Here is a 14,128-nt window from a genome sequence, read left to right as displayed (position 1 = left end):
ATACAGCAAAGCAGAAATGTCCTGAAAAAGCTGCAAGCTTTGATATCTAAATGGTTCACATCGGTTAAATTGTGGTCACAACAACAACAACAACAACAACAACAACAACAACAACAACAACAACAACTATTATTATTATTATTGATATTATTATTATTATTATTATTATTATTATTCAGCATGAACACAATAAAGGAATCCGTTATCTGGTGGAATTAGTTGAATAAAACTACTTAAACTACTTACTATAAACTAACACAAAACAACAAAACTATGTATTATTTTTTACAACAAAAATGAAAGCATGTGTCTTTTTGATAGTATTTTGTATGTTGCTGTCGTTTCACAACAAGCTTCACTGATGTGATTAAAAAAGTGATGCTGGCTCTGTTCAGACCAACATTTCAATGTTTTGAGTAAGTCGTTGGAATACAAGTTAAAGACAATTTATGTGGGTTTCCTGAACAAATGTTTCCCTTTGAAATCTGATGATTTTCAGACTCAGTGATAATTTAACTCTGACAAACCTCATTTGTAGCACTTTGAAGTTTTGTGCTGTAATTTTAAGTCAATTGTCAGTTTAATAGACGGCACTTTCCAAAAAAACCAAAACAAAACAAAAACACGACAACTTAAATACTAATAAACAAAATGTTTTTATCTATGGGATGCTGTCGCAGTTGATGACGACATCTCTCAGCGACTTGTAGTTCCAGCTGAGCAGTGCTAGTTTGTTTACGGGCAAAAGAAAGATGTTTTTGAATTATTGGTGTGTACACATTTCCTAACTGTATCCGTGACTCTGTAATACTTTGTAAAGGGCGCTCCACGATAGCATCAAATATCTCACATAAGCGGAAAGTTGACGGAACTCCAAACACGTGAGTGGTGGTGGCTAGCATCGTGGCTAATTCTCGTGCTGTTTAGAGTCTGCGGCTCGGAGTAAAAACACAGTGTCATTCAGCTTCACTGTGGTGTCGGTGTCGTATAGGTTTTGAAGCGTTTCGGCTGAAGCTACTGGGATGGCTGGCGGTAGGATGAAGCTGGAGCTAACGCGTGTGCTTCAGGGAAGTGGTCGCCTGGGTGTCCTGAGGGAACTCGGCAGGACGGGGCAGCACTCACTGGAGCTGCCTGCGTGTCTGCTGTACACGCACTTCGGCACAGTCCCTCACCTCACCCAGGACACTCTGCACACCCTGAGCAGCCTCCCCTCCGCCACTCAGGTCACCCTGTCCAATGTGTAAGCTCCACTCCTCTCCCATCATCACCCCACACTGGATCGTACGGCAAACTTACACCTGTTTCGCATCTCACCTGCAGAGCAGAGCATCAGGAGGTGTTGGAAGACTTTATGAACGGATTCGGGAAGTTTGCAGGTACACATCTACATTTATTTTAAAATGCTTTTATATGGAAGCTTGTCATTCAGAGATATCATAACTAGTAGAAGTAGGGACCTTTAACCAACCCCAGAGCAATTATTCTACATGAATCATGATGATACCCTGTGCTCCTCTGACTCGTCCATTATTGATCCATAGGTAATCCATCATCAGGCTTTCATCATATAGCCATGAAATGCAGTATTCATATTAATGTGGTGCTTCTTCCTTTACTCTTTGAATGTATGCTTCAGTTTTGACATTCAATTCACATTTGCTATTAATACAGGTGATGCATTGAATTACACTTGCAAATTCAAGTATATCTTAATAAAATATAGAAAATCAAAACAGAACATTTAATTTTTACCTCATAAGCTTTCCCTCCAGCTATTGTATTCTCCATCTTGGGGCTTGGGAGTTTTCATAATCATTTTGCGTATGAAAGTAAATAAAAAGGTACTGCTCATTTAATCAAAGCTGTGAAGATGAATTGTTGAGTTTTGTTTTGTTTTTTAAACTGCTGCCTCCTCACAATAAGTCATGTAATCCTTTACAGTGTTTCAAACTGGATTTTGTGCAACTGGTAGAAATGGAGCCCGCTTGGTCCCTCTAGCTAGTCTATGGACATGTTATACCTTGGAAAATATAATTCTCATTATTTTGTATTTGAATTGATCAATCTGGCAAACTGGTGCAAACTTGACAAATAAGTGCTTTGCTGAGACAACAAGGGAATACATAGCAGTGTTTATGTCATTACAGTGGTGAAGCAGAGATGCTTTTTGTTTAATTAGAAAATCTGAAGTGTGAAAGTTAGACAAGGAGGGCTTTACAGGCTCTATGACGGCCCACTGTCACTTTGTGGAAAATGTATTTGCGGCCTCGGTGACATCGTTTTCCCAAACAATAATCCCATCTGTTGTAATGTGATGATGCTGGATGTCAATGAACTGTCAGACTGTTGTGTTTAATGTGGGAATATTGCCAACATTTTCAAAAACTGGAATCTCACAAATTTCGTTGAATTTCATCTATTTTTTAATTCACACAGAATCTAAATCATACTCCAGAGGTACTTCACTGACATTAAAACTATTAGCAGATGCAGTGTTTTAATTTTTGTACCGTGTAACCTCTTTGGAATTCAAGCTGCGGAACTTAACTGTGAAATGAAAACACTTCCAAACTATGTCATTACAAGCTCCACAACTGTGAGGATCAAAAACTAACCTTGGACTTCCTGTGTAGGAAACGCAAAGATATTGTTCTTGTCCTTAATCACAAACTCGGCGTGAGATTGGAGAAATTCTCACTCTTAAACTTCCCCACTGCAGCTCATTCCAATTCCATTAAAAAGCATGAAAACATAACATCCTAAATTAATTTTTGTCACAGCAGTACTCTGTGGCTTTTTTAATGAATCTGCATTGCCTTGCCAGACGGCTGCATTTTTGTAGCAGTAGAGATTTAGAGCAAGTGTTAAAACTGAGCAATGCTCTTTACATTTAACATTTCTGAACATTGATGCAATGACTGTAATTACCCTTTTATTAATGTAATCATTCCCTTCCAAAGAACCCTTCAATATGTTTGCAGGGCTTTGGACTTTGCAGCCTTGGACGAAACTAATTGTGTATGTGGTTGCCATTTAAAACATGTCTACATTACACACTGGATGAAATAAGGAAAGCTGTCAAACGAATCCCTCACCTCCGAGTCAGAAGCCACAGAGGATCAAAGTGACAGTTTATTGAACTCCTCTGAAATAATCTGGTCGATGTTTGGTTCAGTGTGGCTGATATATTAATCCATTGTATTAGTCGATTTTAAGTCACCGCAGCAGATTAATATGAGCTTGTTTAACACCGTGTTTGACGCAAATGTCACACATGCAGAACACACACGGACTCCAAAGGAAAGAAACGTTATTCCTGCAGGCTAAAATTGAATATCCAGAACAAATTGTGGTGCTTGTAAAGACCCAGTGTTATTGGGTTCAGTGGTGAAAAGCTGATTTGCTCTGTGAGCCGGACGGGAAAGTAGTCCTGCTCTCGGTAATATTCATAGAAACTGGCCTCCAAGAATGACCTCATCTGGCTCCGTTGTACAGCAGAAGCTGACAAACAAAGCTTTCCTCGGCCTCAGGCAACCATAGTGGAAATTAGAAATGTAATCACGGTGGCGTCACCTGTTCTAAAGTGTCAGGGATTACTATGGTGCTGTCTTCAAAGCCCCAGAAGGCAGGAGTTGTGATTGAGTAATTAGAAATAATAACAGCATTTGCCACTATTAAGCCCTTTGTTTTCTCACCTTTTTATTCTGTGCTGCAGCTGGCTCTGCTGATAAGGCCACGTCTCACACCACACAGCAGACTCGGAGTCATCACACTCACATGCAACAACAAAGTCTCCCACTCAGTCACCTTTTTTCATGCTTGGCCCTTTGCCGTAGTTACTTTTCCTTCTGTGTGACGCTCCAGTTTCTGTTTTTCAGGTCTTCATGATACTGTGTTGTACTGTTCTCTTCATGACCCTGCGACCGTCTGCCCGCCGGGATACACCACCAACAAGGTCAGAGTCTGCTTTAGGACAAGTACAACTCAACCTGAAATATACAGGGGGTTTTTAAAGACCTGTTTTTTTTCTGTGCATTGTAGAAGTACTGATTGACTCTTGGATTTGTGCCATGTTTGTTGGTGTTTGTTTTTTTACCCCAAAAAAAAGAAATTTTGTCTATATTACAACAAATTTAACATGATCCATCAAATTCTACTCTTTCATTCATGCACAAAACTAACGATGATGGCTGTTTACACATCTTCTGAAACTTCAGGTTCACTGTCTTGGTCAAGGACATCCAGACACATAGAGAGACAGTGAGTTGGGGGAATCAAATCAACAACCTTGGGAATGCAGGACGACACGCTCTACAAGCTGAGCCACTGCTGCCTACCACTGACTGCAGTCAAAGCAATTAGACAATAATGTCCCACAGGGTGATGGCAGGGCAAACACAAACCTGCTGACAATGTCACCATTTAACATGAAACGCATGTTTTTTGAGGGGGGGTTGTGGCAGATCTGGAGTACAAGGACAAAATGCACAGTGAGAACATGCAAACTCCACACAGAAAGGCCCCTAAACCCAGAATCGACCTGGGTGTATTCGTGCTGTGTGGTGAGAGCTCTAAACACTACCCCACCATGCAGTTGAACACTAATGTGCTCATCTAGACTTTAAAAGTAGAACTCTCAATCATTCTACTTATGCACCCCCTACAATTCTTATGCAGTACAAACCTCCTATGTTTTTATTTATTTTTTATGGAGATCTTAACAATTTGCCGTCTTGTTTTGCTTTTTGTTCATGATCAGTTCGAAATATAACTGTTGTATAACTGTCATTGTTGTAACGATACTAAGCCGTCTATTTAGGAGGCTATTTCAGTTGTTCTAGGTTAAATCTGGGTACTACAACAAAATCTGTTAATATTAGTCCAAATTCTGAATACAGTAAGGTCTGATGTGGAAAAATTGTGGTATCGGTTCTTTGGGTTATCCATCAAAGGTTTTCCTACTACCCTCCAAAAAGGTGGCGCCATGGCAAAGTCCCATTTAGCATACAGAGATGTTCCTCTTCTATTATTACATTTTCAACATTTCTCATCCTCTATTAATCTTACAGTCCATTTGTCCAATTGTTTCTGCTGGTCTGTCACTTAAAAAAGATATGGGAATGTTCAAATCAGCACAAGTGATGATTGGCGAGTTTATTTGCCAAAGAAAGATGCTTTTAATGAGCTCTTCGCAGAAAAGAACAACCCGTCTCATATTTTTCATGATTCCCTTTGAAGAGAAACAAGATAGGGCAAAATGTCTTCTCATATAACAATTCCTGTGTGATGTCATTAGACGGTGTCAGTGTGGGGCAGCGGTGGGCGGATCGAACTGACAGCAGCCAAGTTCATGGCCCTCCAGAAGATTGTGCAGCCCGACTGGTACCAGAGCATGGCAGACGGAGAGACGTGGCAGGTCAACACGTCTCGCAAAAGGGTCAGAAAGTCAGTGGATCGAACTCTCGCTCACTTGGATGAGTGCCTGCTTTTGCATCAACAATCACAGGTACACATGCACGCAACCACACACTGCTCATCCATGTGTAGGCTCGGCCCCATAGTCCGTTTTGGTGCACAAAAACAGAAGAGACAGGAATTGATGTGTGGAGATTTCGTGGTGACGCAGGGCGACATGCAGCTATGCGATGGCTGGCCATGGTTAGGACATATATATTGTCCGGAGCTCTGTGAGGCTACAGCTTCCAACATGACTAATGAAGTCCTTTTAATTCACTTCAAGGTTCACATGGAAGGCTGTTGCAGCGCCGCAATTAATGGTGCATATCGCTCCTTCAATCTATTATACTTCAAGCGAGATTATATGTTTTCCACATAGGGCTTTCACCACAGGACATCGGTATTTTCATTTAATAGTCTGTTGAATTTCGTTTGTATCTGCTTGCACGGGTGTGTTTCTGTCTTTTTAATGTTTAAAAATGTGATCATTTGTTCATTTTTTATTTTTTTTGCCTGTTTATCTTTGCTGAAAGCTCCAGTTATGAGCTGTTTTATTGCCGGATCACAAAATAAATGTTTCTCGAACAATAAACCTTGTAGTGAGGGGACTTGACAGTGCAGGGCGAGTGATTCTCGATGATCTCTTTGCGCCCTGAGCTGCTTGATTGCTACCAAGCCTCCCAACTACCCCTACTGTGCCATTCGTGCCTGTGATGGGCAGTCAACTTCATATCAGGTCATCAAAATCCAGATGGGTTCCTCCAAAAAATAAAGTCTCCTGTGTATCATTTTTTTTGCAGTTGATTAGAAATCTGCTTTTCCACCACAAAGTCGGCCACGGAGCATTTGCTGTTATGGACCTGGGGCTTTTATCATCAGTCGCCAATGGTTTGAAAGTCAAATGCTGATCATCAACCGTCCATCGTTGCAGGAGCTGGAGGGAGTGTCTGTGTTCGGGGTGGTGGAGGGAGGAGATATCCTGGAGGAGAGGCAGCGCTCTGCCAGGGAGACGGCCAAGAGGCCTGTGGCAGGATTCTGCCTGGACGGCCTCCAGTCAGGCTCCATGGACCAGCCTCTGAGGACTCAGCTCATCGCCGCTGTGACCAAGGAGCTGCCTGAAGACAAACCAAGGTTCGTCTGTGCTCGCGTGAAATAAGTCAACTAATTACAGTTAATGATTTAGCACCACAGAAAATCAAGTTGTGAAAAACAACAGGGGCAACAGAGGAAGAGGCAACGATAAGCAGAGTGAAAGTTAAAAAGGAAGAAAATGACAAAATTAGACGAAGTGAAAATATAGAGAAAGTATACAAAGACTTTTGAAATGATTATGATAAATCTTATAGTGATAAAGTAGTTTAGAAAAGGAGGAAGAGAAAAACTTTTATTGATCAACCGATGATTGATCAACTCCTCGTCTCGGCTCTAATTTATTTGATGGCTAGAAAACAATAGAAGCCAATCTGATAACTAAGTCTCTGTGAAAGCCAAACCACAGTGGAATTCATTAACTATTCTCCTGTAATTGTGGCTGTTTTCATTTTAAACCGTTAGATTCAGTGAGTGAAGAGCGAGCACTGGTCCTCTCTTCTAAGGTTACTTCTTTCCCTGATTTATTCTGTTTCACTCAGAATTCCCTCGAGGTCCCTTATTTTGAAAGGGAGGCCTTCTGAAGATCCCAGTAATCTCGTGACCATCCTCACTGCTATTGATTATAAACCAGCAGCTTCAGCTCAGCTTCCCGACTCCTCCTTAGTCTGTCAGCAGTAATTATCGCACCTCAGCCTTTAAGCGGCCATGTCATTTTCTTTTTAACTGTTTTGCAGCTGTTTGCTATGTTTCCTTAGTGTTGCACCACCTAGTTTCCTTTATTTAGTGGCACTTTTAATCGATACATAGATTTTCCTAACAAATGGCAACTAAACAAGCTTTATTTTGTACTATTAAGCTCAAGGTTTAAACTCATAGGACCATTTTTTTGTGATCTTGAGTTTGTTGTTTTCTTTATTTGGACATCTTTGAATGAAATAAGGCTTATAATCGCTTTAAAATATACAACACTCACAAATAAGCTCTTGTCATCTTTCAAATCTAAACTCCACAAACCCTGTGGTTCTAATTTTCTTTTCATTGAACAGATTTGATGCGTTTTTTTCTGTGTTTATTCATTCTGTGTTTGTTTCTGTCTTGTTGAGAAAGAAAAGACAAGTTACCATGGGACATGTGTTGCTCTCATTTGTGCCATTTCACGTTGGAGTAATTGTTACAAAATACATAATAGCAACAAAAACTTCTACATGGATGACACATTTACTGATTCAGAATATTCAGCATTCCTTGGCTGATAATAAATGACTTCCTCTGAGCAGATTAAAGTCAGGCTTTACTCTGCAGTTAGACGGCACTGACACAGTACAGTTACCTTTTTTTTAGCACAAGGACAAACGTCCTCTAGAATTGGTAACTTCTTCGGACTAAGTCAGCCTTCCAGAGACTTCTCAATGAGCACTCCTCTGCCGGAGGTGATGGAGGAGCTCTCCAAGTGGCTCAGAGTACAAGGGAGCGGAGCTGCCAGCAGCGTCAGTCCGTAACCACGCAGTCCCTGTGAGCTGTGCCGAGTTTGACTAATGAACAGGAGCATCTCGAATACCATGGGGTTTCGTCCCTGCTGGTTCTCCAGGCGGTTAGAGGATGCAGCCTTCTCCCGAAATGTGGAGAGGTGTCATTATCGAATGCTAAATTGGGCCTGACCTCGGCGCCTGCAGGCAGAGTCGGATGGAGCCAGTTAGCTGAAAGCATAAACACTCGAGGGTGCACATGTTGTGGCAGAGAGGAAGCACGCTGCCGCTGTAAGAACACGCTTCTCGAGTGGCAGTGAATTGCTTCAGACACGTTACATCCATGTAACCCATATATTTGATGTTCACTACTGTTGAGTACTGCGTTTGTGTATGTGCTTAGTGAGGAACATAGATGTTGCATGAGACTAATCTCAGTGGTGGAAATTTGTGAGTATCATAGAATATTTTGGAAAATCCTTAATAGAACAGTCAGAATGGAAATATTCAATATTCAAATATTTAAATGAGTTTCCAAATAAAGGTCAAAAGCAAATCCTATCTTGATTCCATTTCTGGTTCTGGTTCTGATTGTTGTATTACATTAATGAGTTTTTCTTTACCGACTCGTCAGGTTGCTGCAGGGCGTCGGACGACCCGACGAGGTGCTGGCGTGCGTCGAGGCTGGCGTGGACATCTTCGAGGGTTTTTTCCCCTTCCAGGTGACGGAGCGAGGCTGCGCTCTCTGCTTCAACTACGACATCTCTCTGGACCCAGAGCGCGCAGGTAGAGCGGCCCCTACAGGTGTGGTGTGAGCTGGACTCGGAAAGTATTTGTTGTTGTTGTTTTTTCTTTCTGCACTGAAATTATAAACTGAAAGTGCATTAATAATATAGAGGTATTTAAACTATAAAAAAATGGAAGAAGTCTCAACGCAATAAGAACTTGTGTCGCACGAACACTGAGCCAAATTTTTTTTCTGAACTTGTACTTATTAGGTGGCAACCTGTAGCTGTGTTTCTAATTTCAGATGTGCTGCACATTTAGATCAAACGACGGTGAGGTTTCATTACCAGTGTAAAAGGGGGCAAAAGCATCAAATGGAGCTCAAGTTGTGCAGCACTTATTTCCTACATTTCTGGTCTTGTAAAAGCAAGTGACCTTTCAGAACAAGTTGCCTTGCCTTAAGCCACAAAATACCATTTTTAATGGTGGGAATGATTTCACTTCTAAGAGCTTTGCATCTTGTGTTTAACACAAAGTGGCCTGTCAGTGTGTAATTCACAAGATTGGGGGGTTATCAAGAACCGTGAATGATTCCTTCCACCTAATAGTTTCCTTTTTCTGATTTTTATACATAAAAGAGGGAGAGAGGTTTCAAAGGATCAGTAAGCTGATATATCTCATACAGGGAAGTGTTATTGTGTCAGAGAAAGGCTTTGTTTGATGTATTTAATGACGACGTTAACTGATAAAGATTAACTATTAAAGTCCCCAGCAGGGGTTGTTAATTTCCATAGGGGGGCAGCCTCTGATGTCAGGTTAAAAATTCAAGCAGCCTTAATGGTCTGGGTTCTTGTAGTCACGTCACACAACAGCACAGAGAATCGCAGCACGTGTGTGCAGACTTTAATGGTTCAGTGCGAAAGCTGTGCAGGGTGTCAGCAAATGAACAAGTCTTCATCTAGTCTCAATTTGTTGAGCAACAAGGCTGACTCTGACAGCTGGTCGAACCGCTCCACATGTAATGAATGAATAACGAGTGTTGGTGTGGGTGCGGTGGTTGTTTTGCCCTGTAGAAGAGGCCTTTATTCTGCATTAAGGTCAGACATAAAGGTAATAGCTAGTGAAATTATGCATGTGCATGGCGCCTGATGTGTGTCCGAGCCTGCGATCAGTTAAGTTAATTGGATGGAGAGAAATACAGCTGGTGATATAAAATCAATGACGGATCTCGGAGCTGGCAAAGGCAACAATTAAGCCAGAGCTCGTCATCCTCCCCGTTATCCCCAGTGAGGAGGCCAAGAAGTTTAACGACGAGAGGCGCCGGGAACGCTCAAACTCGCCGGGCCAGTTTTGAGGACTTTGTGCCTAATTAAAAAAGTTGCTTTAAACTTGGTGAAAGAGTGGAGTTTGGTATCTGCTACCATCTAATGTGAGACAATTAGAAAACCGTGTGGGGAAGGCTGTGCCAACTCCCCCGCTCACACTCATCTCTCTGACATGGTATCATATGCTAATTCCCGGCTATCTTCCTTTTTCTACATTCAAGTATTGCTCTGTTGCACTCTTTCTTTCTTCATCCATATTTCTTTTAAACTATCTGAACTTTGAAGTTTTCCTTGCACCTGTTTTATAATTTTAATCTCTTTGATTCTAGCATATGGTGTTATTACATATTTAATATTGCATATTACATATGGTAATGTTACATATTACGCCTTCAATTTGTTCAAACACTATATTCAGTATCTTTTTTTATTTGCTCTTTACTTTAGCTGAGTGATTCATTTCAAGTTCATGTATCTAGCGCAGTATTGCCACAAAAATCTTTTCAGAGCACATTAAATAGTAAGGCTATTAAAAAACGATTTAAAAAAATCCTGCATGAGCAACAGTTTGGAGGAAAAATCTATTTTAAAGAGGGAGAACTCTCTGAATAAACCAGACTCAGAGTGTGATCTTGATTACAGGGGCTGAGAACAGAGTGTTGGGAGTGGATGAGAGGCAATAAAACAACATGGGGAACGTTGATGGGACTAAAAGCTGCAGATGAGGTGCATAGAAATATCTGAAACTTTCAAACTGAAGGAGAGATGAGACATGCATTTCATCTGCAGACCCCCCCCACCCCTTTCTTTTGATCGAGTGCAGCTTTTGAAAGATGTGGATTTAGTTTCTTTTCATTCTCCATCATTACCCTTAATAATGAATGATCTAAATGGCATGAGAAGGGTGGTTTCAAGGAAATAGTGTTTATTCTTCGATTTCTTTCGTTCTCTATGCTTCAGTTTCTGTTATTACTGCTCTCTGCCTTTGTAATGTAAAATTTATCTTCAGCGCACGTCATGCTTCCCTCCTTTCCATTTTATTAGCTTTGGTCAAGCCTCATTTTGTCTGGCTTTATTCACATGCTTATCAGACACCCTCCCCCTCCCTGTACGCTCCATATAGACCCTTTGATAATTTCCTTTTAATGCTTTGTTTATGCTCTTTGTTGCTCTCTGCTTCACCTCTTGCAGTTCCCAATAAGCACCTTTTTTCCTCCGTTGCCTCTTTTTAATCTTTATCTTTAATCATATGCATTGCTGTTCACCTCTTTCCCTCCTTTTTTTTTTCTCTTGAACGTCTGGGTTTTTTTTTCAGCGTGTTTCACATCGCTTGTGTCGATGGCTCACGTCAGAGACACTTTTAGTTAAAAAAACAGGCCTCTTGTTAGAGATGGCTCCTCTTTGGTGCTTTTCTCCTCTCCCATTAAGTCACCTTGCAGTGAGCAACCATGTGTGTAAGGCAAGCACTGCAAATCAGAGAAATGGCCTGTTTGTAATTACATGTGAACAACAGGGGAGATATGGGGCACAGAAGTGTTTACCATGGGGTCAAGCTCCACAAACTCAGATGGTTTGGATTTAGCCCGCTGCTTGTTGTGCACGTTCGGACTTCTTCCCCAGAAAGGATGAGATTATAGTGTGTCAGGTTTGCGCTGAGATAAATAACACGCTTGTATGTGTTGGCAGTGCTGGAGCTGGAGGAAGAGAAAGACGCAGCAGGGGAGACTCCTCAGAATGGTGATATTACTTGCGCTGCTCAAACACAGATGACGTCCTTCGAGATGGATCTCAAAGACAAGAGGTTTGCAGAAGCTATTGTGAGATGCCAAAGGATTTTATTCTCTTTTGTGTGTTGGCAGAAGTCCTGTTTTGCATTTATAAGTGCCTGCTCTTGAACTTCTCATGAACATTCTTTGAACTTCTCTCCAGGTACCGAGATGACTTCGGGCCCCTGGTGGAGGGGTGTGGCTGCTACTGCTGTAAAACCCACCAGAGGGCGTACCTGCACCACCTGCTGGTGACCAATGAGCTGCTGGCTGGGGTCCTGCTCATGATCCACAACCTGGCCCACTATCAGGGCTTCTTCAACGCCCTGAGAAAAGCGATGGCCACAGACAAACTGGACCTCCTTCAAATGCGGGTGCTCAGAGACACAGGCAGGCAGAAAGGAAAGAATGAGGCTGATAAGTGAGAAAGCTAAAGGAAGGATTGATCTGAGACGGACAAGGGGCAAGTGCCTTTTTTTTTTACTGGAGTGAAATAGCCAAAGGCACTCAGTTCATCTTGGCGGCGCAGGATCAAACTCCAGTGATTCTGCACAAACCTTCAAGGATGACTCATTCCATATGTTACTGAAACTATGTCTGGTTAAATGAGGAGGATAAGAGCAGAGCGGATAAAAGCAGCTATTTGATGTTTTTTTGCCTCAGGCCTGTGTCCTGATTTCACATCTTATGGTCCCGTTACCTGAAAGCGGATGTATTGATCTGAGCAGGAGAGGAGTGAGACAGTTCAGCAGCTGAAGAGCAAAAGGAGCTGGACGAGAGGTCGGGAAGTTTTAGCATACAATGAAAAGCGTGGCAATTAATGACAGATAATTATTGACAAGCACTAAATCGCTGCCATGGACTGATTGCAGGTCAAAGGATGACTAATGTCCTCTGAACTCACCAACATGAGAGTACTGATCACAGTGAGGATCAACGGATGGGATCAATCGTCCCCCTTTTATCCAGTAAGACATCATGCTTACAATAAATGTTCCTGAAGGTTTCGTCATGATTTCTGTCATTTCATGTTTTATGGTATTTTTACATTTTCAATTTTGAGACAAACTTTTGAAAAGTGAATAACAATGGCAAAGAACATTTCAATCCTGCAAGATAAAGACTAAGAACTCTCCAATAACATAAAATCAAAAAGACATTTTATGAAATTCGTTTTTCACTTTAATTCAATCAGTGCAATCACACCCTCATTCCAGGAAAATGTCACTGTTTCTCCCATCTCTACAGAAAAACCAAAGTATTTTTTCACAGTAGCTTTTTCAAGGTCAAGGTAATTTTTTTTGTGGTTTTTATCCCCAAGGGGCAATTTGTGGTACAGCCCACAGTAAGACAAAAAAGACAACAACATCTTAATGCTGACACACTCAGTTATTAAATAAACCAACAACTGATGCCTCTGTATGTATTTCAAGTGATGTCTAGGGTGGATGGGGCGGATTCTTTAAGAATGGAGTTATATTCCTGTTGTTGATTGGTTGTGTGTGTGTGTGTGTGTGTGTGTGTGTGTGTGTGTGTGTGTGTGTGTGTGTGTGTGTGTGTGTGTGTGTGTGTGTGTGTGTGTGTGTGTGCGTGTGCGTGTGCGTGTGCGTGTGTGTGTGTGTGCGCGCGCGCGCAAAAGCGTGTATTTGTCGGTAAATGGTCACTCAAAACGGCTCTTAAGTGTGGATACGAGTGTGTGTGACGGACGGTTTCTCCGTATTTGTCCTGCGATCGATTGGTGAACCGTCTCAGGGTGTAACGGAGTGATTAGTGTGCTTCCAACCTCTAAATTCTTGCATCATCTCGCTGGTGTTGTGTTGATGTCCTGGTTATTATCGGAACACCATCTGTCAGATGCTGGGTTTCTCCGATGTAGGTTGCTTTGTTGTTTGATGTCAGTCCTACTGGACTGGTGTCATGAGCAGTTTGGTGTTGCCAGTGTGGATTACTGAACAATTATAGGTTAGAAAAAGGAGTTATGATCATTGTTTTCTTATTCAAATAATCTTTGGTGTTCTTCACCGTGATGGATTTCCTTGTTAGGATCCTTGTTTTTCTCTGTTGTTAGGAACATGGATGTATGATAATGGGGTCTAAACATCAGTTCTAATGTTTCTGTATTGATGTTTCTGCACCGCGCCCACCAAGCGTTCTGAATTTTGTTCCAGTCCCACAGGTGATGAAGCTTAGCCTTACATGGGTTTTACACTCTGAACAATTACATGACATTCATGTTTTATACTATTCAGAAACGGCTTTTCACAGTATTATTTTTTCCCCCCAGTTGTAAGTAAGA

General features: G+C 41.6%; 1 protein-coding gene across 2 annotated transcripts; it reads left to right on the top strand.

Moving 5' to 3' along the window:
* The first annotated feature begins 682 nt into the window (after positions 1-682).
* On the top strand, positions 683-13,253 carry qtrt2 (queuine tRNA-ribosyltransferase accessory subunit 2). Of its 2 annotated transcripts, none has more exons than XM_080489915.1 (9): positions 683-881; positions 992-1,240; positions 1,321-1,376; positions 3,879-3,955; positions 5,297-5,506; positions 6,389-6,588; positions 8,650-8,819; positions 11,753-11,867; positions 11,996-13,252. In XM_080489915.1, the coding sequence occupies exons 2-9, from the start codon at positions 1,023-1,025 to the stop codon at positions 12,255-12,257; spliced, it is 1,308 nt and encodes a 435-aa protein (XP_080346041.1). In that variant the 5' UTR covers positions 683-881; positions 992-1,022; the 3' UTR covers positions 12,258-13,252. The 2 variants fall into 2 exon arrangements, with proteins under 2 accessions (XP_080346041.1, XP_080346042.1); XM_080489916.1 differs by having other exon boundaries at positions 689-881; positions 8,650-8,801; positions 11,996-13,253.
* Positions 13,254-14,128: the final 875 nt, after the last annotated feature.

This window comes from Lipophrys pholis, assembly GCF_963383615.2.
Source record: "Lipophrys pholis genome assembly, chromosome: 20".
Lineage (NCBI taxonomy): Eukaryota > Metazoa > Chordata > Actinopteri > Blenniiformes > Blenniidae > Lipophrys > Lipophrys pholis.
The sequence above is the reverse complement of the archived record's forward strand: the minus strand, read 5'-3'. Positions and strand labels throughout refer to the sequence as shown.